The sequence below is a fragment of the Globicephala melas genome, chromosome Y (genome assembly GCF_963455315.2).
Source record: "Globicephala melas chromosome Y, mGloMel1.2, whole genome shotgun sequence".
In the NCBI taxonomy this organism is placed as follows: Eukaryota; Metazoa; Chordata; class Mammalia; order Artiodactyla; family Delphinidae; genus Globicephala; species Globicephala melas.
Genome location: NC_083336.1, coordinates 3,792,630 through 3,817,139, shown reverse-complemented (window position 1 = coordinate 3,817,139; position 24,510 = coordinate 3,792,630). Strand labels below are relative to the sequence as shown.

Genomic DNA, 24,510 nt, shown 5'->3' with positions numbered 1-24,510 from the left:
GGGAACCAGGTCGTGGCTACGTGTGTGCTTCAATGTCTTGAAGATGGATCCAGCACTTGGGTGAAGAAATTAGGCTCTGAAGGAGAGGCTGAAAAGAGGAAGTGGGCGCCCTTCCCGTCTGCCCTAATGTTTACTGCTAAACATGCACAGAGCCCCCACTAAGTGTGAACACAAAGGATGCCCTTAAACCTGAGACAGTATAGCAATTTGGGGAAAACTGCAGGTTTCCAAAGGAAAGTGGGTAGATAAAATCAATCAGAAGTAGGACTGTGAGGTTTAGCTCTGAATGATGGGAAGGAATACTATACATCTGGGGCTCCTTGAAGGGACAGAGTAATTCTTACGGGGGAAACAGCTCATGTAAGGAAGAAGATAAAGAGGGGTAATACACCAAGGGGGGAAGGGAGGGAGAGGGATAAATTGGGAGATTGGGATTGACATATACACACTACTATATAGAAAACAGAAACTAAGGACATACTGTGTAGCACAGGGAACTCTACTCAGTGCTCTGTAATGACCTATGTGGGAAAAGAATCTAAAAAAGAGGGGATACATATGTATATATAAGTGATTCACTTTGCTGTGCAGTAGAAACTAACACAACATTGTAAATCAACTCTACTCCTATGAAAAATTAATTTAAAACTAGGTAATACAACGTGAGGCTTATTATGGAGAGCTACAGTTGTAATAGGATCAGTTATACGGATAGCAAAAGTGATGGTGGAGTGGACAGAGATGAAAGATCAGCAAAGAAAGACAGTTAAAACGGTGAGGGTAGAAAGATAAGGAATTCCTGGAAGCTGGGGACCTTGTTCCAGTGTCTTGGGTAGAAGCTGACTAACTCCTGATGTCACCTGCTTGGTGCCATGTTCTTGGGGAACAAGAACTATCTGTCAAGAACTATCTGTCTCATGGTGCTATCCACTCCTGGGCAACAGAGAGAGAACACCTCCGTTTAAGGCCTCAGTTAGGGTGGAGTTCTACTCAAGGGTAACATTTACACTTTTTCATTTGAGACACAAATCCTGGGCTGGAACCCCTCCGGTTTGGGCAGCACTGTTGGTCAGGATGATAAAGATCAAAAGGCTCTCAACACTTTATCTGCGTCATAGCACCAGAAAACTGAAAACCAAATTAAGACCTAGGTAAGGAAAGAGTTTATTCACAAAGACGATTGAATAGAAGAACACTTTGATTTCAGAATCTTCAAGTATTTCAACATCAAGTAGAGAAAGTATTTTTTAAGAGGAAAGGATGAGCAAGGGCAGCAGAAACCTAGTGGGACAGAAGCAGAGGGGTGAGCAGGAAGTAAAGTAGGGGTATTTTATTAGAAAATGTTTCCCCTGCCAGCTGATTCTCAGAATAAGCTGTTACGGAATATGTTCTGACCTTAGTATGTTAGTGATTCCCCGAAGTTGAGGGGCAGGTCAAAGTTTAGCACACTGTGAGGAGGAGAGAAGGCTGATTACAGTTTGGTCAAGCCAAGTCAGTAGATATGTAATGGACGATTGTAGGCCATCACATTACTAGAAAAAGACCCACAAGGATATTAATAATTTCTAAAAAATCATTAAATATCAAGTATGTTCAAATTTCCATTTTTCTCATAAATGGCAAACTAAAAATGTTTTCAGTTTCACTGAAATAAAATGCAAATAAGGTTTGAACTTTGCAATTGGTTCAAATGTTTTTAATTGTTTTCTAAAACAGTTTCCCCCTTCAATTCTTTATTTTTTTTACAATTTATTATAAAACCAGATTGATTATCCCATATAGTCTCCTATAGTTTGAATTTTGCTTCTGAATCTATCCATGCAGTCTCATTCAACATGTTCCTCTACCCACAATATTTCCTAAAAACTCAATAGCAAAAAGTATTGATTATGCTTTGGCTTCTGTTTTATCGAGAACACTTTAAAATTACCAGTTGTTCCTTTATTATTATGGACATGCTTTCTGATTATTACTTTTCTGTGTGTTCACTAAATCATTCCATTTATCATGGCTTTATAATTCTCTTTAATATCCAGAGAGGAGGCCCTTTGTTAGAATATTCTCTAAATGATTTCTGAATGTTAATTCTTCTAAATAAACTCTAAAAATCTAATTGAGAATGCAATAGGTGTAATATGTATATACATGTGATATGTAAGTAAATATGTAATATACATACACAGATATATACATATATAAACATAAATACCTTAATACATATATACATATATATATGAGATAACCTTATAATTTTCATTCACATTATTTATATTATTTACATATTATTCAAGGTCATATGGAAGTCATATTAGAACATCCATCTCCAATTGCTCAAGTCATTCTTCAAGTATTTCAAAGAATTTTACTGTTTTCTTCTTCAAAAAAGTCTTGCACATACCTGAGAAAAAAAGCTTTTAATCTGTATAATGAGGATAAGAATAGCCGTCAATAGGACTGTGGCAATAATCAAATGAGATAGTTAAATTCATAGGTAAATGAAGCACTTTCTATAGTAGCCAGCCCACAATATTTATTAGATATTTTTATTTGACCAGTTAATCTGCAGTAGTTATTCCCAGAAAGGAAGTGGCCCTGTTTCTAATTCATTACCATTTGTATTGTCATACATTTTGTGCATGCTATCTTTAGAGGTTATATCTGTAAACAGTATTGACACACAACCTTTGTCATCTGAGTAATAGCATTTATTTATATTTATCATCAGTATACTAGCTTTTTTAGCAAAATTTCATTTATCTCCTAGAATTGACTATAAATTACGTATGGGGTTTCTACTTCTTGAATAATTATTGGTAAACTGTCTTCTGTTAAATCATTTGTTATCCACCAAAGATTTCTACTAATTATTTTTCATATCTTTTTGTTAATAATTATTCTTCACTCCAATCGTGTGTGTGTTCTGCCATGTCTTCCTATGCTCTTTTAGGCTTATTATTAGTGAAAATATACAATGATTATTTACTTTATACAAAATATGCAAAGGAACATAATTGAAAACAAACAGTTTCGGGGCTTGCCTGGTGGCGCAGTGGTTGAGAGTCCGTCTGTCGATGCAGGGGACACGGGGTCGTGCCCCGGTCCGGGAGGATCCCACATGCCGCGGAGCGGCTGGGCCCGTGAGCCATGGCCGCTGAGCCTGCGCGTCCGGAGCCTGTGCTCCGCAATGGGAGGGGCCGCAAAGGTGACAGGCCGGCGTACAGCAAAAAAACCCCCAAAAAAGCAGTATCATGAGTTTGACCAGTCTCGAAAATAGGCAGGATTACAAATTAAGCTCAGGCTCTCACTTAATATAAAAGTAATTACAATATTTCCACACTTTTGTTTTGAACCCTGAATTATGTTTTTAGGCGTTGTGCTCAGTACATCATTTAACCTCACAATAACCCTATCTGATCATTCTTTATCATCTTGTTTCTGTAGACTGGGTAAATTTAAGAGTTTAGGTAGTTTACCCAGTTTCATATAACTACTAAATTTTGAAGCTTAGATTATTTTTTGTCTGCCTGACTTTGTATCATATTAAAGTACCATATGCATTTTATCTTGTAGACATTCATGTTTCTGTTTAAAATTATTTGAACAGTTCCACTAAAAAATAAAGTAGCATATTTGCATAACAAGCAAAATGCTTCATGATCTGGTCCTCCCCATTTCTCATGTATCAAAAAATCTCTGAACTCTCCCTAGATTATATGGAAATTCACATTATACCCCCAAATTGCATTTACTTTTTTTTCTTTTTTTTTTTTTGCGGTACGCGGGCCTCTCACTGTCGTGGCCTCTCCCGTTGCGCAGCACTGGCTCCGGATGCGCAGGCTCAGCGGCCATGGCTCACGGGCCCAGCCACTCTGCAGCATGTGGGATCTTCCCGGATCCGGTCACCAACCCATGCGCCCTGCATCAGCAGGCAGACTCTCAACCACTGCGCCAACAGGAAAGCCCTTCTCCTTTATATTGATTAAAGCAACTGGGAAAAGTATGCAGTAAAAAAGTAGAGAACACATTCTGTCGCTGCAGTTTTCTTCAGAGTTTCTCCCGCGAGTTGCTCTCGCCAGTTGCTCTCGCGAGTTTCTCTCTTCGCCTCTCCCCCACCTCTACGTCTCTCATCTTCCCTAACTCCAGTGCGGCTCATCCGTTTGTCCACCCAGCGCTACGTCCTGTTCCTCATCCTCTTTCTATAAGTAGAGCGCTTGCTCTTGACCGTTAGTTTCTTTAGCGGTCGTCTGAAGAGACGCGGGAGGAAGACTTCTGAAGAAGAGGACAAAGTAAGGTAAGGAATTCGGCATTTTAGGGAGGAGAGAATAATTTATACCTCAGGAGAAAGAGTTGATACCTGTATCTTCTCCTGTTCCCAGAGAAAGCATGGTAATTCAGATTTTGATTTTTCTCTCAGGCTTTCTCTGTAAGATTTAAGAGCCGAGTAAGTTGTGTTTGTAGACATATGTCTGAATATACACTGTCTCCAGAAGTCTATCAGACATCCTCAAAAAAAACACCACAGAGACTCAGATACTCACAAAATCCCCAGACCCACACCAGGGGGGTGCATACTCAGCTCAGGGATCACATACCCACCTCAGGGGACTACAGACAGCTTCAGATACCCCAGGTAAGCTCAAGAGATCTCAAGCCACAATCAGAGAACACAAATGCAGCTGTAGTTACTGCAGATGCAAGTCAGGTGACCCAGAGTCAGTTTGGGGGCCAGTGATCTATGTTAACAGATCCCACACCCACCTTATGAGACCCCAATTCAGTTAAGGCATGCCCAGGCCACATCACAGGGGTTTTAGACCCTTATATGAAGACCCAGTCCCACCACAGTATACCCATACCCATAACAGGGAACCAAAACCTATTGGGCCCATTAAAAACCGCAGGTAAACCAGATATTCTCAGGATAGCCACACTTAGATCGAGGACCTCAAATTTCATGGTAGGTGGCTCCCAGCTCAAATTATGGATCTTCCATCCACATGAAGATGCACGAAAAACTAACACAGAAGATGACAAATCCACATAAGACATTTAGACTCAGCACAGGGACCCAATCAGCTCAGCTCAGTTATCTCCAAACAATACCTGAACATGTTCACACTCAACACAAGGAAACCTAGGTCCACCCTAGGTGACAAAGACCCTCCTCAGAGGTCCAGACTCAGCTCAGGAGATCTACACATTCCTGAGGGTAAGCAGACTCAGTTCAAGGAACAAGGGACAATACCATAGAAGACTAAGCTCAGGAGATGCAAGACCTACTACAGTAAACCTCACACCACTTAGGGCACTCAACTCTGTTCAGGCATCTCCAGATAAAGCCCACCCACTGCAGGGACTCAGTACTCCTCAAGAGATGCAGACTTTGTTCAGGGTGCAACAGACAATATGCCAGGTAGCCTCAAAACCAAGTCAGGGAGTCTCAGACCTAAATGAAGGAGCTAAGGACCCCACCACATGGGATCCCAGATGCACCCAAAGTGATACATACTAAGTACAGGGGACTCAGCCTAACTCACGCATTCCCAAATGACACCTCACCAAGTCAGCCTTCCACACAAAGGAACTCAGACCACCCAAAGGGTCCCCAGATGCAGGTGAGGGAACCCTAGGCATGTCTCACATGTCCCATACTCATTTCTGGAGGCCCTGAGAAACAGCAGGTGACTCCAGAGAAACTCACTGAGTTCAGGACACAAAGGAAGGGCCAAGTCCTCCCACAGAAAATCACAAATTGAGGGTACTAAGACTCACTTCAGGCAACCACCACCAATACCCTGAAAAATCCACACTAGGAGTAAGGGGTCTTAGACCTACCTCAGAGAGTCTAGAATCAGCACAGGGGTCCAATAGTCAGCTAAGGATATTCCAGATGCAACACAGGGGCATCCACAACAAACTCAAAAAAACACAGAAACACATTAGAGGATCCAGATTCACTTCTGGAGGCACAGACCCCCCCCCATAGGGGAAACCAGACACCTTTCAAGTGAGGAAATAACAGGTAAGCCATACACAAATAACACAGAGGTGCAAATATTCCCCTCAGAGGACCCCAGATCCACCTCAGTGAATCTAAGACACAACTCAGGGAGAGCCAGGTACCCCTGGGAACTCCGGTTCCAACTCAGGAATCTCTGACATACCTAAGGACACCCAGAGTCAGTTCAGGTATCAATATACAAGATATATAGGACACAGAACAAACCACAGAGGGCTCAGACCCATGACGAGATCCACCCAGACTTCATGCAGGTGAGAAACACCCAACTCTAGCGACACCTAATAGACTACCAGGAACTGTGACTTATCTCCATGAGACCCAGACTCACCTCAGAGAACATAAACAAATCTCTGGGTGCCCCAGACCCAACTCAGATGACCCAGACTCAGTTTCTGGGCCTGAATGCTACCTTAGAGGGTCCATACTCAGCTCAAGTATTCCTAACCAATACCCTACTGGTCTCAGAACCTCACAAGAATGCCACTCAGGCATTTCCTACACTTGAAACATACTTCAGGGAACCTAGACACTCCTAAAGACCTCCAGTCTAAGCTAACCAGACTGAGACCTTGGAGAGCCGACCCTACAACCACTTGAGCATCTCAAAATTTGTTCAGCCATCCCCACCAGGACCCACCTCAGAGGGTCCAGCAATCCTCAGAGAGGACACTGTTTCAACTCACAGAATTCTAGACATCATGCCGAATGGACCCAGACGAATTCTACGCAGCCCCAAACCCAGATGTAGAAGCTCAAGGCCCACAATCGATCCCAGTCCCACCTAAGGAGACACACAGACTCAGCACAGAACCCAGACTCAGGTCAGGCAACCCCAAACAATATACCCGTGGGCCCATATTCAACACAGGAAAACTCAGGCACTCCTCAGAAGATTCATATTCAGTTCAAGGGATCACAGTCAACAATACGGGTAATCCCAGGCCAAATTCAGTGAGTCACAGCCCTAAACAAGGGGCCAATTCCCCTCACAGCAGAACCACCTGATGGACTAGGACTTGACTCATACCTGAATAAGCCACACCTTACCAGGCCCACATTTAGCATATGGGATACCAGAACCAATTCGGGAGACCACAGACCAGACCCTCTAAGCCCTGCTCAGGAGAGACAGACTCAACAGACTCCACGTACCGCAAAAAAAAAAAAAAAGTAAAAGGCAATTTGGGAGAATAATGGGAATTTCCGTATAATCAGTAGAGAGAGTTCAGGGATTTTTTGATAGATGAGAAATGGGGAGGACAGATCATGAAGCACTTTGCTTACTATGCAAATATGCCACTTACTTTATTTTTTAGTGGAACTGTTCAAATAATTTTAAACAGAAACGTGAATGTCTACAAGATAAAATGCATATGGTAATTTAATATGATACAAAGTCAGGCAGACAAAAAATAATCTAAGCTTCAAAATTTAGTAGTTATATGAAACTGGGGAAACTACCTAAACTCTTAAATTTACCCAGTCTACAGAAACAAGATGATAAAGAATGATCAGATAGGGTTATTGTGAGGTTAAATGATGTACTGAGCACATTGAACACAACGTCTAAAAACATAATTCAGGGTTCAAAACAAAAGTGTGGAAATATTGTAATTACTTTTATATTAAGTGGGGGCCTGAGGTTAATTTGTAATCCTGCCTTTTTCAGAGAGTGATCGAAATTATGGTACAGTTTTTATATTTTTATTTTTTTGCTGTATGCCGGCCTCTCAACGTTGTGGCCCCGCCCATTGCGGAGCACAGGCTCCGGACGCGCAGGCTCAGCGGCCATAGCTCACGGGCCCAGCAGCTCCGCGGCATGTGGGATCCTCCCGGACCGGGGCACGACCCCGTGTCCCCTGCATCGACAGACGGACTCTCAACCACTGCGCCACCAGGCAAGCCCCGAAACTGTTTGTTTTCAATTACGTTCCTTTGCATATTTTGTATAAAGTAAATAATCATTGTATACTTGCACTAATAATAAGCCTAAAAGAGCATAGGAAGACATGACAGAACACACACACGATTGGAGTGAAGAATAATTATTAACAAAAAGGTATGAAAAATAATTAGTAGAAATCTTTGGTGGATAACAAATGATTTAACAGAAGACAGTTTACCAATAATTATTCAAGAAGAAGTAGAAACCCCAGACGTAAATTATAGTCAATTCTAGGAGATAGGTGAACTTTTGCTAAAAAAGCTAGTATACTGATGACAAATATAAATAAATGCTATTACTCAGATGACAAAGGTTGTGTGTCAATACTGTTTACAGACGTAACCTCTAAAGATAGCATGCACAAAATGTATGACAATACAAATGGTAATGAATTAGAAACAGGGCCACTTCCTTTCTGGGAATAACTACTGCAGACTAACTGGTCAAATAAAAATGTCTAATAAATATTGTGGGCTGGCTACTATAGAAAGTGCTTCATTTACCTATGAATTTAACTATCTCATTTGATTATTGCCACAGTCCTATTGACTGCTATTCTTATCCTCATTATACAGATTAAAAGCTTTTTTTCTCAGGTATGTGCAAGACTTTTTTGAAGAAGAAAACAGTAAAATTCCTTGAAATACTTGAAGAGTGACTTGAGCAATTGGAGATGGATGTTCTAATATGACTTCCATATGACCTTAAATAATATGTAAATAATATAAATAATGTGAATGAAAATTATAAGGTTATCTCATATATATATGTATATATGTATTAAGGTATTTATGTTTATATATGTATATATCTGTGTATGTATATTACATATTTACTTACATATCACATGTATATACATATTATACCTATTGCATTCTCAATTAGATTTTTAGAGTTTATTTAGAAGAATTAACATTCAGAAATCATTTAGAGAATATTCTAACAAAGGGCCTCCTCTCTGGATATTAAAGAGAATTATAAAGCCATGATAAATGGAATGATTTAGTGAACACACAGAAAAGTAATAATCAGAAAGCATGTCCATAATAATAAAGGAACAACTGGTAATTTTAAAGTGTTCTCGATAAAACAGAAGCCAAAGCATAATCAAAACATTTTGCTATTGAGTTTTTAGGAAATATTGTGGGTAGAGGAACATGTTGAATGAGACTGCATGGATAGATTCAGAAGCAAAATTCAAACTATAGGAGACTATATGGGATAATCAATCTGGTTTTATAATAAATTGTAAAAAAAATAAAGAATTGAAGGGGGAAACTGCTTTAGAAAACAATTAAAAACATTTGAACCAATTGCAAAGTTCAAACCTCATTTTTCTAGTAATGTGATGGCCTACAATTGGCAATTACATATCTACTGACTTGGCTTGACCAAACTTTAATCAGCCTTCGCTCCTCTTCACAGTGTGCTAAACTTTGACCTGCCCCTCAACTTCGGGGAATCACTAATATACTAAGGTCAGAACATATTCCGTAACAGCTGATTCTGAGAATCAGCTGGCAGGGGAAACTTTTTCTATTAAAATACCCCTACTTTACTTCCTGCTCACCCCTCTGCTTCTGTCCCACTAGGTTTCTGCTGCCCTTGCTCATCCTTTCCCCTTAAAAAATACTTTTTCTACTTGATTTTGAAGATTCTGAAATCAAAGTGTTCTTCTATTCAATCGTCTTTGTAAATAAACTCTTTCCTTACCTAGGTCTTAGTTTGGTTTTCAGTTTTCTGGTGCTATGACGCAGATAAAGTGTTGAGAGCCTTTTGATCTTTATCATCCTGACTAACAGTGCTGCCCAAACCGGAGGGGTTCCAGCCCAGGATTTGTGTCTCAAATGAAAAAGTGTAAATGTTACCCTTGAGTAGAACTCCACCCTAACTGAGGCCTTAAACGGAGGTGTTCTCTCTCTGTTGCCCAGGAGTGGATAGCATCATGAGACAGATAGTTCTTGTTCCCCAAGAACATGGCACCAAGCAGGTGACATCAGGAGTTAGTCAGCTTCTACCCAAGACACTGGAACAAGGTCCCCAGCTTCCAGGAATTCCTTATCTTTCTACCCTCACCGTTTTAACTGTCTTTCTTTGCTGATCTTTCATCTCTGTCCACTCCACCATCACTTTTGCTATCCGTATAACTGATCCTATTACAACTGTAGCTCTCCATAATAAGCCTCACGTTGTATTACCTAGTTTTAAATTAATTTTTCATAGGAGTAGAGTTGATTTACAATGTTGTGTTAGTTTCTACTGCACAGCAAAGTGAATCACTTATATATACATATGTATCCCCTCTTTTTTAGATTCTTTTCCCACATAGGTCATTACAGAGCACTGAGTAGAGTTCCCTGTGCTATACAGTATGTCCTTAGTCTCTGTTTTCTATATAGTAGTGTGTATATGTCAATCCCAATCTCCCAATTTATCCCTCTCCCTCCCTTCCCCCCTTGGTGTATCACCCCTCTTTATCTTCTTCCTTACATGAGCTGTTTCCCCCGTAAGAATTACTCTGTCCCTTCAAGGAGCCCCAGATGTATAGTATTCCTTCCCATCATTCAGAGCTAAACCTCACAGTCCTACTTCTGATTGATTTTATCTACCCACTTTCCTTTGGAAACCTGCAGTTTTCCCCTAATTGCTATACTGTCTCAGGTTTAAGGGCATCCTTTGTGTTCACACTTAGTGGGGGCTCTGTGCATGTTTAGCAGTAAACAGTAGGGTAGACGGGAAGGGAGCCAACCTCCTCTTTTCAGCCTCTCCTTCACAGCCTAATTTCTTCACCCAAGTGCTGGATACATCTTCAGGACATTATAGCACAAACGTAGCCACGGCCTTGGTCCCAGTGGCCTCCCACAGTTGCCTGAGGTGGAAAGAGAAAGCAGCTGAAGACAAACACCTACAGAGCAAAGGGAGCCCTGGAGCACCTCTCTAAGCAGACTGCCCGGCGACACGCGAAACATCCTGAGAGCTGCAGGAAGAGGAAAGCGTGTCCCAAGTCGGCTGGGTCCCTAGTACCTTGTCTTCCTGTATGGTGCCACAGACAGGGGCACGGGGAATGGAGTCGAGCCTCCGTGCTCCCCACGGTCAACCTGTCGAAGGCAACCGGGAGGAAACAGAACACAGGTGCACGTGACTCAGCTCCCACTGCGCCCACTTTCAACCACACCATCCCGTAGGCAGGGCAATCGTTCCAAGAACAACCCGTGGAGCTAAATGTGCACATGGGCTAGATCCACAGAGGGGAGGCGGGGACAGAAAACAACTGGGACAGTAAACAAGGGGGCGCTGACCAAAATCCTTTCTCCTGGAAACACGTACGTGTAGAGTTCTGCTCAGGTACCTGCCCGTGTGTGGTGTGTGTGTGGGGGGAGTGGGGGGGCACGTGTGTGCACGTGCGTGCTCAGGAATAGGCACGACTACTGTCATGCATGCGTGGACGTTGGGATGGACGCGGGGACGTGGAAAAGCTTAAAGAGCTCATAGAACGTACGTAAACTGTGGGCCAGTTGAAGCCCCCAGGCCAGGGAATCCAGCCCAGAGATCCCACCCGTGGAGCAAAGTGTAAGGGGCATCACACGCCAGCACCCTCGACCAGGGGCTGAGACTAGAGGGAGGAAGAAAGCACCTGTGGAAGGACAGGGAGGATGCAAAGTACATGAAAATCATAAAGGGCCCGATGCCCAGGCCCAAAGAGGAAAGACCCACCCCCCACCCCTCCAGCCCCACTCCCATCTCAGCTACAGCCACCTTTATCTCCTTCTCCAGTGCACGAGCAACCTTTCCCCCACCCCTGTGTAGGCCCTTGAGAAACACCTGGCCTTTTTTCCGTAAGGTTTGGCACACCGACCCACACCGAGGCATAACCGACTGCCTCACACTGATTTTGCTGGTTTAAGACATCACTCTAATGTTCTGACAACCCTTGTGGCTCAGGAGTATGGCCGTGATGGCTTAGCTGGATTCTACCCCTGCTCCCCTGTCCCACAAGACTGGGGCGAAGGGCTGGGCTGGGATGTGATCTCATTTGGAAGGTGGACGAGAGCAGAACCACTTTCACAGGGCATCCTTAGGGTCGGCAAAATTCACATCCTCGGGTTGGCAGTGGTGAAGGCATGCATGCGTGCGTGGTGGCCCTCGACTGGGTGCAGTCCTCAGCACCTCAGTGTGTGCGCACGTGTCCAAATAAAGTTTCTGGCGTTCCCCAGTGCCACCAAAGTGTGTCGTCCCTCTCTCGGTCTCTCAAAAGACAGGATGGCCAAGTCAACTTCGTCTTGTGCCATGTATCAATGTCCGTTCCCGGAGGGACGCTTGTCACCTTATATTGGCTAGCAGAAAGGCAATTTTTGCCTGCCACTCAAGCGTTTGAAAGGCACTATGCAAACGTGTGGTCACACAAAGTCCGAGAACCCGTGGGTGCCAATCACAGACGAGGAGAGCTCTTTTGGTGCCAGGCAAGGTAGAATTTCTCTGAGAGTTTAAGTATCCAGAGGGGATCCCAGGAGAGTGGGCCACAGAGGGAGGGAGCAGATACATACAGAAACAAGAACGCGCACACACACACACACACACACACACACACACACAGAAAGACAGAGGGGAGACAGACACTCAGACGGAGCTCTTCACTGCGTGGCTTTTCTGCTCTTGAGCAAAGGAATTCAAGTCGAGCAAAGAGCTGGGTTTGCCGGACACTCCCCTCTCATGCCACAGAGCTTCGGGCTCTCTGTCCCCTGGAAGAAAAGTATCCAGCAACTTCGGCCACCATGCATTTCCTTGTACATTTTCTGAGAGTTCCCAGTGCTTAAAGGTCCCGAGGCAAACCGGATTCTGATTTCCTGATTTTGGAGCGGGAACTCCTGGCTCCAATGGCACAGGCACGCCAAAATAAAGTTAAAAACAGTAGTACTTAAAACGTTTCCCAATGTTTTACAATCCAGGGGTACTAACTTTCACTAAGATATATACTCAGAAAAGTTAACTGGTTCCATTTACATTTAGTGGAAAATTGGTTTTATTATCATTATTCCCACGTTGGTCATCTGCCACTTGAATATGGATCAGAAAATAGATACTTAACCTCAAGATTTCTTAAACTCATTACATTCACATGTGTAAATTTTCCTTTCATTTATACTATTGCTTTTTTTTTTTAAAGGAGATGTTGGGGGTAGGAGTTTATTAATTAATTATTTATGGCTGTGTTGGGTCTTCGTTTCTGTGCGAGGGCTTTCTCTAGCTGTGACAAGCGGGGGCCACTCTTCATCGCGGTGTGCGGGGCTCTCACTATCGCGGCCTCTTTTGGTTGCGGAGCACAGGCTCCAGACGCGCAGGCTCAGTAGTTGTGGCTCACGGGCCTAGCTGCCCCGTGGCACGTGGGATCCTCCCAGACCAGGGCTCGAACCCGTGTTCCCTGCTTTAGCAGGCAGAATCTCAACCACTGCGCCACCAGGGAAGCCCTATACTCTTGCTTTAAAAGGATAAAGGCACATAGAATGTCAGTAATAATGTAAACATTGTTTTTCAGCCTTTTTGGAGACTTCTCAAACCTTTTATATGTTTAAGCTTTCAAAAAGGAACATGTAATTTGTTTAGCCTAACTGGAAAACAGTCACAGCTTGCGATGGAGAAATAACACATTGCTTAATTTTGAATACATTCATGTTCAAAGACACAAAGGAAAAGTTTAGGCAAACAGCACAATTCATCCTCCAAACAAAAGTTTTATGCTTAACTCAGCAGTATAATTAACAAGAAATATTTCATGAAATTTTTTTACTCTGAAAATTCTGAGCATTACATTTTAAACACAACTTCTACTTTTCAACTAACATTAACAACTATGAAAGTACTTTGAATAATTCCATGTTGTCATTTTCTCTGAATATTCATAAAGGGAAAGTTAATATATGCCTCTTCCCCCCAAACCAACATTTTTGTTTTAGTAGTAATCAAGCATCAATTAAAGAAAACAACTTAAACTTTTCCTTTGTAAAGAACATTTGGTACATAACTGAGTGTTATTTTTAATATCTGCTTTGGCCCTCTCATTCATATTGGCTTCCCGCATAACCTCCCCTGGAAGCCCCACAACCTGAGCTACTGTATGAGTCACGAGGAGCAAGGTAGCCCCCATTCACAGAGGGTGGAAACCCTGGTGGTTCTTGTCTTCCACGCTCACGACCACTTGAATAAGTATTACTTTGGCTGCTTGAGTAACCTTCCGGACCTCCTCCATATCCATCTGTTGTATTGCTATCATAGCGACTGCTTCCACCGTAAGTCACAGGGGCCCTTTGTGCTGCTGGTGCACCACGGGAGTCACCTGTGAAGTTAATGATTCATAAACTAAATTTAAACATTACAAATTTTTCTGGTATCATATAACATGACTTAAAGTGCTAAATATTTGAAAAGATAAGCTTTATCTGTCTCTGCTATGAAAATATAAACTATGTAGCAACAGTGAAGGGCTTTCACATTTATTTAAAAGAGTGAGCAATATTTTTCAGCCTAAGTAGTTTATTTTAAAGTAAATGTTATTTTCTGAAAATGGACTGAAATTCTGACCTTCATAATGTTCCTATGCTTCATACTTTTAACAGCACTCTACTGATTATTTGAAAATGTTAAAATAGGGGCTTCCCTGGTGGTGCAGTGGTTGAGAGTCCGCCTGCAGATGCAGGGGACACGGGTTCGTGCCCCGGCCTGGGAGGATCCCACATGCCGCGGAGCGGCTGGGACCGTGGGCCACGGCCACTGGGCCTGCACGTCCGGAGCCTGTGCTCCACAGCGGGAGAGGCCACAACGGTGAGAGGCCCGCGTACCGCAAAAAAAAAAAAGAAAAATGTTAAAATAGTTTTTCTGTAATGAGAAAAAAAGATGAGACTGTCAATTTACCCTTCATTGCCTTTTAAGTGAGCTATTAAGAAAATAATTCAAAGGTCTTTAATTTATCAAAAAGGCCATGCTAAACATAGTTTTACCTTTGAGGAATTGAAGTAAAATTAGAGTAAACAACGATCTGGTTAAGTCTAATTCTATGATTTACAGGTTGTAACTGGACTCTTACCGTAACTCCCATATGAATCCCTGTAAGACCTTCCACTTCGATATTCAGAATAATCTCTATCACGACTTCCACCACAGCCATCACGATCACTAAATTTAAAAGAATGACATAGATTTAAATTACGTGTCACGATCACATAATTTAAAAGAATGTTTTTATTTGATAAAAACACAAAACTTTATATTACCTATGTTCTCCAGAGGGATGATCATTCCAAGAACTTGAATGTCCATAATAACGGTATGCATTGACTCTACGTGGTGGAGTATAATCCTTGCTGTCTCGGGAGCTTGGATAAGCTCTGCTTGAATAAGTTAAATAAAGCAGATAAAATTTTAAATGCAACTTATAATATACAGAATATATAAAGAATTCACACAACAGAAAGACAAAAAATTTTAAACGGGCAAAGGACTTGAATATACTTTTGTTCAAGGAAGATACACAATAACCAACAAGGACATGAAAAGCTGCTCAACGTATTTATTATGGAAATGCAATTCAAAACCAAAATGAAATATCTACTTTGCACCTATCAGACTGGCTATAATTTAAAAAAAACAAACAGAATATATCAAGTGCTGGTGCAGATGCAGAGAAACAAATCATGTATGTGCGTGGCAGAAATGTAAAATAGTACAGGCTCTGTGGAAAAGATTAGCAGTTCCTTAAAAAATTAAAGAATTACTATATGTCCCAGGAATTCCATTCCTAAGTATATATACACTCAAAAAGAATTGAATACAGGTACCCAAATGCTTGTACAGGAGTATTCATGACAGCACTATGATGGGAATAACCCACACAGATGGATAAACAAACCATGTTAACCACACATAAAATGGAATATTTAGTCAGCCAAAAAAAAAAAAAAGATCCGAAGTAGTGATTCATGCTACAGCATGAATGATCCTTGAAAACATTTATGCTAAGGGAAAGCTGGATAATAAAGGTCACATAGTGTTTGATTCCATTAGTATGATATATTCAGGATTAGATAAATTCATAGATAAGGACACAGATGGGCACCTACCAGGGACAAGGCGGGAGAAAATGGGAGTGACTGCTTATTAATTTTATTTTGGGGTAATGAAATGTTTTGGAACTGAACAGAGCTGGTGGTTGCATAACACTGTTAAGTGTACTAAATGTTACTGAATTGTTCACTTTTAAATGTTCAATTTCGTGTTAGGTAAATTTCAGCAAGAACAACAAAATTAACCATGGCTTAATTCATATACTGTGTTTTTTCTTACCTATCTTTAGTAGCATAACCACCATCTCTTTGTGACATATAGCCAACTCTCCGAAAAGAGACTGGCTCTCTGTGAGGAGAAGCTCCATAATTTTGTCTTCCACGTGACACTGAGCCTTTAATTTAAAAATGCTTGTGTTTAAGTATCTCAAAATTGACAGTAATGTTTCGAAGAAAAATTCAAAAGTCTGATATCCTTCCTCTCTCCAAAATCATTTTGAAAAACTACTCCTTCTAAAATTCCATTTATGCACATTTTTGTTTCCCTTTAAATGATACCACTGAAAATTTTATTTTCGGTACATCTCCCGTTCCCTATACATTTCACATACCCTTTCAATTACCAGCAGTAGGGAAAACTTCTCAAAATTTGAGCAAATAATTAATTTTTGGTAACTACTGTCACATATTCAATCACCAAGTGGTTGGCTCTCTCCTTTATGTGTACAACCTTAATTATTGACCTTTTATGATGATAGCAATAGTGACTTCTATTGTTTATTAGCAATAAAGGGCTCATTTGAAAAACACTGTACCACTTCCAAAATATGAAACTATCTCCCATAAATAATGTTCTCTTCATGTGTTAATTCTTATTCCTAATTCCTAGAGGTCACTAGGACGTTGTTTGTTCTCTTCTCTTGTTTGTTCACTAGGCTAACCATCTAATAATGGAAAGGGTAGGCTTCTTAGCTTCTGTTGTATTTTGAAGTCAATACCGTGCTACATTTGGCTTCATTAATATTCTACACATAAAATGGCAATTTGAAAATGACTGTTTCAAGTCCGTACCATATTAAGGATCAGAAACAGTGCTAAAAAAGTTAAGAGCACAAACTACAGTTCATATGGCAAGTTTCAGTTATTGTTTATAATAATTAAATAAAAAACCAGGTGGCCAATATACATAGCTAAACTACTCTACAGACCAGAACATTCTCTCACAGGACATAGTTTTCATGAAAATTCTGATATTGAAACTATGTGATAAAGAAGCCTACTAACCAAAAAGTGTTAGCAACAACTTAAATTAAGAGGAATTCTATAGCAAACATGGACATGCAAGCAATGTTTTCCCCACTGCACTGCTAATCACCTACTACATGTATAATTAGAAACTAAAAGATTATTTCCCAACCACAAATCAATCAATAAATTAGTGATTGGTAAACATGTTCATATACTTCTCACTTTCCATTTTGCTTAAACATTCTGTTTAAAATAGCTCACTTTCATTAATAAGAATCAACTGTCTCTGCATTACATAGCATTTACCTTGTCTTCCCATCCCACTACTGCTTGGTCTTTGAGCAGATCTTTTAGGAGGAGGACCTCCACTTCTCGAAGATGGTCCTCTTTTAACTGGAAAGGGTCCCCTGGAAGAATTCGCATTGAGACCAGGAGTATATCCACCACAACCTGTGTTTAAATGAAATCTTTTTAGTTAACTAGAATCAACATTTTTTCATTGGTCAAGTTTCACTTATTGTTATAAATTTTCACTAAACAATTACCCCAGTCTTCAGCTTTCATATTTGTCTAAACCAGTAAGATTGTTTGCTCATATGACACATAAGTTAGTACAGTTCAAAGACTTACTGTAAAAGTCAGTTTGGAAAATCTAGCAAGAAATTCAAGAACCACTGGTATGAAAGCAGTTTGGGGAAAAGACAGAGTACAGAAAAACTGGATAAATTAAATGTAAACCTGAATTTTTGATCAGTTTAGGAGGAAGATGATAAGTTATTAGTTATATAATTCTGGTGTCAAGGAAGCTTTTTTTTTTTTTTGCGGTACGTGGGCCTCTCACGGTTGTGGCCTTTCCCGTTGCAGAGCACAGGCTTTGGACGCGCAGGCTCAGCGGCCATGGCCCATGGGCCCAGCCGCTCCATCCTAGGTATAGATCAAAACATTAAAAATAAAAAAGATGAATAAAAAATGCATTACCTAACAGTTAAGTATATACATACAAACAACCCCCTTTGCAGGAGAATATCTGCTTATAACTTTACAGTTGGCCCAGTATCCCTAGTTCTGCATCCATGGATTCAACCAACCTTGGATCACGTAGTGATGTAATATGTATGTATTGAAAAAAAATCTGCTTGTAAGTTGACCCACAGTTCAAGCCTGTGTTATTCACAGATCAACTCTTAATGTTGATTTTTCAGTGAAAAGGGCTATGTTGCGTTCAATTTTAATAGTATTTAAGAAATGCACATTAAATACTGAAAATTTATGTTGTACCTTTCTAACCAGAAAGATGTTTAGATATATTCCAATTCCCCTGTAGTGCCACAGGCAAGAAAAAATGAGTATTCTTACACATGGCAGAATACGAACTGGTAAACTTTTCTCAAGATCAAGTTAGTGGGAAAAGAACAAAACTATGTTATCTTAAAATGGGCACACCCTTTAACTGAACTTTCAAAAAACATTTCCTAAAATTCACACATCTAATTAACACAAAAAGAAACCAAATGTTTTATTTCTGAAGACTGGTTATGGTTAATAGGTGAAGCAAAGGTTGTTAAATATATGGAAGTTTTTGAAATACAAAGTGCTTTTCCTCCTTTTCTTACTAAGTAGAAAACTTCTCTGAAAAAATTCAAAAAATATATTTTCAACGACTTTCTCCTCTAATACACACAGAAAGAAAACATACATGTTTCTGAAGCAGAGGTTTTTACTCTTTTCCTGAATCAAAGACACCTTTTAGAATCTAAAGCCCTATTTATTTCCCTAAGGTATTTTCCCCCAAATGCAAACAACAGACCCAGGGAGGAAAGCCTCATATCAAAATGACAATGGAGATTTGCTTAGATTTCTGAACACATACACTTAAGACAAATACTGCAAGGTGAAACCTAAAATATGAAGTGTTTATCCCTGAATTGTGGATATTCTGAGTGACTTTTATTTTCCGCGGTGTAGTTTTCAAGATTCTCTAGTATTTTTATGATGCAATAAGTCTACTCTCAGAATAAAATTAATCAATGTATTTCTAATAGATTATTAATGAATCATTGACTTAAACTCATATAAAGTTATTGGCCCTAAAGTGAAAAATTCTAATGTATGATCGATAGTAGTACACTCTGTAGAAAACTTCTTGAAGAAAAGAGGCAATTAGTAATAATGGTAAAAGAGACTGAATTTAGTTTAAAATTTACGCTATTTCCCTGTAAGGTGATTAACTTTTTGCATATTATCTAGTTAAGTCATTTTATAACTACAATAAGTCCTTACAACTTAGAAATACTTCTATCAATGTAATTCATCATCTAATAATTCTTACAGACTACTTTGCTCATAAAGGATGGAATAAAAACTGAGATGTTTCTATACAGTTAAACTTAACGATTTTTCGGTCCTATGGCTGCAGCCTTGTATTTTAAAACATTACCCAAGTGTCCTCCACGTGAGGGATGCTCTCTTGCTCTTCCATTTCCTCCTCTTCCATTTCCTCCTCTTCCATTTCGTCTTCTTCCATTTCGTCTTCTTCCATTTCGTCCTCTTCCATTTCCTCCTCTTCCATTTCCTCCTCTTCCATTTCCTCCTCTTCCATGTCTCGGATTTCTCAGATGGCCCCTGTTTCTTGCAGGAGGTTGTGGTCTCTGTTTACCACCGCTGTCAAAAGATGGTTTGTTGGCTCGCTCTACTTTAATTGCTTTTCCATCCAAAGACTAAAAAGATTAAGTATAACATTAGTAACATTACATCAAATTTATTTACTACTGCACTAGTTCAAGATCAGTATTTTTTCCACAAAGCAAACATTTTCTTCTGAAATGATTGTGTCCTTCACCGTGCCAAATAAATGAGATTTAATTAGTAACAGTCTTTCAGTAAGTCATCCAACACAAAGTGTATGTATTGGCAGTTACAGCTCCCTGAAATGTCCTCTGGTATTAAAAGAAGATTAATACCTCTCACTTATCATGAGAGAATATACCCTTTTATTTTCTATAATGGATAACTAAACTCACTTCATTTCTGTACTTCTACCATTCAAAGTTTTCAGTGTCCCAAGGGTATATAAAAGTATACGTGTCATTTAAAAAATAAAATTATTCATTGGAATAATGGAATTATCCATTATTCAAAATGGTTATTCCTACTCTAATTATTTTTAGCATTGATTAAATATTAAGAGAAAGAAAATTTTCCAACATGATTGTTGTTCTGTATTTACTTCTAATAATTTCCCTGGTTTTTTTTTTAAATAGAGCACTTATCTGGTCCTTAACATCTCTTGCCTTATTCAATTGTTTAAACATGTCCCCAAAGAGTAACTTATTATAATACTACTTCATATTCTTATGTTTCAGAAATGCTTACATTTCTTAATCTTCCAACAGCTTCCTAAATTAACCTTCTATAGATGCCAAAGTAATTTTTGAAAACATAATGCAAATCATCATATAATTGCTCTACATAAAACACTCTAGCTGTTTCATGTTATTTTTGGAAAACAATTTTAAATGCTGAATTCCTACTAAGACTTCTGGTGGATATGGATGGGCCCTGGCCCAATACAAACAGCCTCAACAGCCATGTGTTCCCACCTTAGGACCTCCTTTTCTGTTTCTGGGTCCAAAATATTTCCCATAGACTTATGAATGGCTGCCTCCCTCCCAACATTCAGGATATAACATTGTTAGATCTATATGTATAGACATAGTGTCCACCACTCCCCTTAAGCTCTAATGAAATTACTTACTTTATTTCCCTTAATATTTTTCCATATGAAATTGCATTTATTTTTACTTGTATGCTTCTCATCTTTCACCCTAGAACACAAGTGTCCAAGAAAATAGGTATTTTGTCTTACCCACAACCATTAATCAATTGCTAAATCAATGCCTGCCAATAAAATATCTGTTGAATAAAGAAGTGAAGACTAATGTCTACACAGACTACGCGTTCTTGTGCTTGAAAACAAAGAAAATGGGGGTGGCGGATCACCATCAACTGTTCTTCATAATGCAACTTTATCTCTGCACCCAAAATAAAATCATGAGTCAAAGTCAACTTTTAGGTACTACCATACCTTAAAATATGAAAGTAAAGTAAAAGGGTCAACATGTGCCAAGTGCCTGCAGCATACCAGAAACCAAGCTATAGAAAAAGGGAATTAATGTATGTGTTCCACACTATGAGAACTGAGAAGCACTGGAGGTAATTTTAACAATTAACAATTCACAGTATGATGAATATAAAAAGATATTACCTGCAATATAAAATGGGAAAAATATTACCTACAATATAAAAAAAATCTTGGAGCAAATATGCAATTAAAAGTACAGTTTTGGGCTTCCCTGGGGGCGCAGTGGTTGAGAGTCCGCCTGCCGATGCAGGGAACACGGGTTCGTGCCCTGGTCCGGGAAGATCCCACGTGCCACGGAGCGACTAGGCCCGTGAGCCACAGCCACTGAGCCTGTACGTCCGGAGCCGGTGCTCCACAGCGGGAGAGGCCACAACAGTGAGAGGCGCGCGTACCCGCTCCCCCACCAAAAAAAAACGCCGAGACTTAAAAATAACAGTATGGGGGTTTTCCATGGTGGCACAGTGGTTGAGAGTCCGCCTGCCGATGCAGGGAACACGGGTTCGTGCCCCGGTCCGGGAGGATCCCACATGCCGCGGAGCGGCTGGGCCCGCGAGCCATGGATGCTGAGCCTGCACGTCCGGAGCCTGTGCTACGTAACAGGAGAGGCCACAACAGTGAGAGGCCCGCGTACAGCAAAAAAAAAAAAACAGAAACAGTATGGGATATTGGGGAGAGCTCTACAGGCTAAAACTTATTTACTTTTATGTTTGAATGCTAAAACAGGTTTAAAATATATTGTTAAAGCTAATGTTAATTTCAATCTCTTTCCAACCAGACAATCCAGCACTTATGTGACAAAAAGGAGAGTGAAGGCTTATATGGCATTATGTTAGTTTAAAAAATTAGAAAAAAGAGAAACAATCTAGAAATAGTATTAAATGGAGAACACAAAATATTATTAAAAGACTCTTACCTTTCCATTCATATCTTTGGCAGCATCCTTTGCATCTGCAGAATTCTCAAAAGTAATAAAAGCAAAGCCTCTAGACTTGTTTGTTACCCGATCCTTCATCAAAATAACTGTAATACACATAAATCTTTTTAATTTAAAATTTCACATAAAATTGAATTTTCATATTTTCAAAATAATCAATCCTTTGACAATTTCTCATAAGGCCTCCTTAACTCAATTTGATGTTATGGACACAGTACAGTAACAACCTCCTGAAAGTTACTTAACACTGAAACAAAAAACAAAAACACATAAACCAAAAAAACCCTTTCCATTTTATATCATTTCCAGTATTTTAAAAATAGAGTCAATAATTTCAACCATTCTACAATTAGCATATCTCTTCCCATTTCATGTCCTATGACCACAGTGTATTTAAAAAGCCCTGGGACTTCCCTGGTGGTCCAGTGGATAAGACTCCACTTTCCCAATGCAGGGGACACGGGTCTGACCCCTCTTCAGGCAACTAAGATCCACATGCCGCATGCCACCCGGTGTGGGCTTGATCCCCGGTCAGGTAACTAAGACCCTGCATGCTGCAAAGCACAGGTCGGGGGAAGAAAATAACGCTGCTTTTTTCCCTTCTCAGTAGTAGGAGGCCCTAAGGTGTACACTTTCCCTCATTGCCCAGTGCTTTCCTAATAAAAAGTAGAAACTTAAATAAAAAGTGCTCATGTGTTAAAAACAGAAAAAGCATTATAACTTAGCTGTCCAGTGGTGTATGTTTAATACACACTTGCTTTGAATAGATATATATATTGGTTCTAAAAATTACCTTCCATAATGTGACCATATTTCCCAAATACCACTTCCAGAGAATTTTCATTGGTGTCAGCATGGAGGCCTCCTATGAACAGTTTCCCAGGCTGATCTGCTTCCACCATTTTTCTGTAAGTAATTAAAAATATATCTTTATACTCATAGCAAAAAATACATTATAAGCCAAAAGTATCAAACTATTACACCTGTTTAAAACTCAAGTAAAGTACCCAATATCAGTGAAATTATTTGCCATTTCTTACTTAAAAGAGAGGAAACTTGAAACACAAAGCAAAATAAGCACTGGCATAACAAATGCTCCATTTTTTATAGATCTCTTACAAAAACCTGTATGTAAAAATCAGATTAGAAGGCAACTGTAAATTCTTTTGAGCTGCAGGGTTCAACGCTTCATTTCCAAAAAACAAAAAAAAAATAAGCAATAAAAAATGCTCCTGGATTCTACACATCTAACAGTTAATAAGTTTTATGAACTGTGCAGAAAATACCTTAAACATTATTTTCAAAATTTTCCCATCTACTCACATTTTTCTTGATTATGCATCAAATACTGTTTAAACTTCAAAAATGGTAAGTCATAAAAGCAAAGGAGGGAGTTACATCCTTTACTGAGGGAAATTTAAACTGTTTTACTTATACTGAGAGACTTTAAGAAACACTGGTCCAAAGAGAGTAACATACTTTATGTGCAAAATTAAAATCTGACGGTTTTTGTCAAGTGAATCAACATTTTGACATCTGATAACTAAAGTTACAGGTTTTAAATCATTTAAGTTAAAATAGTTAGGTATCTTGCCTCTATTGTTCAGTACCTCTGCTTTCACAAAAAAAACCCGTAAGGAAAAAAAAAGTGCACGCGGAACAAAATGGCGCCCTGGTGTACGCTCCACTACCCGCAAGTGAGAGAAAAAAAAAACTTAAACAGCAAAGAGGGTACGCGTTAATCAAAGGTAAAGTTCTCAGTCCACCCCCAGGTGTAAACAAGTTAAACAGCAAAGAGGGTATGCCGCTAATCAAAGGTAAATTATCTACTCGGTATTCCCTCCCACAGCATTTCAAACCTATCTCCACCCCTCTCCCCACCCTCTCAATTCACGGACAAAATCCAGGAACTTCACTGGCTTTCCACTGCTGCCTTGGGAACTGATTATCTGGAAGAACAAAACTTAAACGTACTGTTCAAGAACAACTGATAGACTTCTGGAGACAGTGTATATTCAGACATATGTCTACAAACACAACTTACTCGGCTCTTAAATCTTACAGAGAAAGCCTGAGAGAAAAATCAAAATCTGAATTACCATGCTTTCTCTGGGAACAGGAGAAGATACAGGTATCAACTCTTTCTCCTGAGGTATAAATTATTCT

The 24,510-nt window shown here is 39.8% G+C and overlaps 1 protein-coding gene across 2 annotated transcripts; it reads right to left on the bottom strand.

Moving 5' to 3' along the window:
• Window positions 1-14,020: 14,020 nt before the first annotated feature.
• LOC115850648 (RNA-binding motif protein, X chromosome-like) lies at window positions 14,021-23,246 on the bottom strand. 2 transcript variants are annotated; one of them, XM_060293102.1, is made up of 9 exons: window positions 23,138-23,246; window positions 22,324-22,430; window positions 19,859-19,986; window positions 19,707-19,762; window positions 17,576-17,719; window positions 16,302-16,416; window positions 15,233-15,358; window positions 15,046-15,134; window positions 14,021-14,298 (listed from the first exon to the last, which is right to left on the bottom strand). In XM_060293102.1, exons 1-9 carry the CDS (start codon window positions 23,244-23,246, stop codon window positions 14,021-14,023), a joined length of 1,152 nt encoding a protein of 383 aa, XP_060149085.1. The 2 variants fall into 2 exon arrangements, with proteins under 2 accessions (XP_060149085.1, XP_060149087.1); XM_060293104.1 differs by having other exon boundaries at window positions 19,707-19,769; window positions 19,890-19,986.
• Between the last annotated feature and the right edge of the window lie 1,264 nt (window positions 23,247-24,510).

Coding starts and splice junctions, on each gene's coding strand:
- LOC115850648 (XM_060293102.1), bottom strand. CDS start 23,246: ATGGTGGAAGCAGATCAGCCTGGGAAACTGTTCATAGGAGGCCTCCAT. Junction 15,359..16,301: donor GGTTATGCTACTAAAGATAG/GTAAGAAAAAAC, acceptor GCTTTATTTAAC/TTATTCAAGCAGAGCTTATC. Junction 14,299..15,045: donor GGATTCATATGGGAGTTACG/GTAAGAGTCCAG, acceptor TTAACTTCACAG/GTGACTCCCGTGGTGCACCA.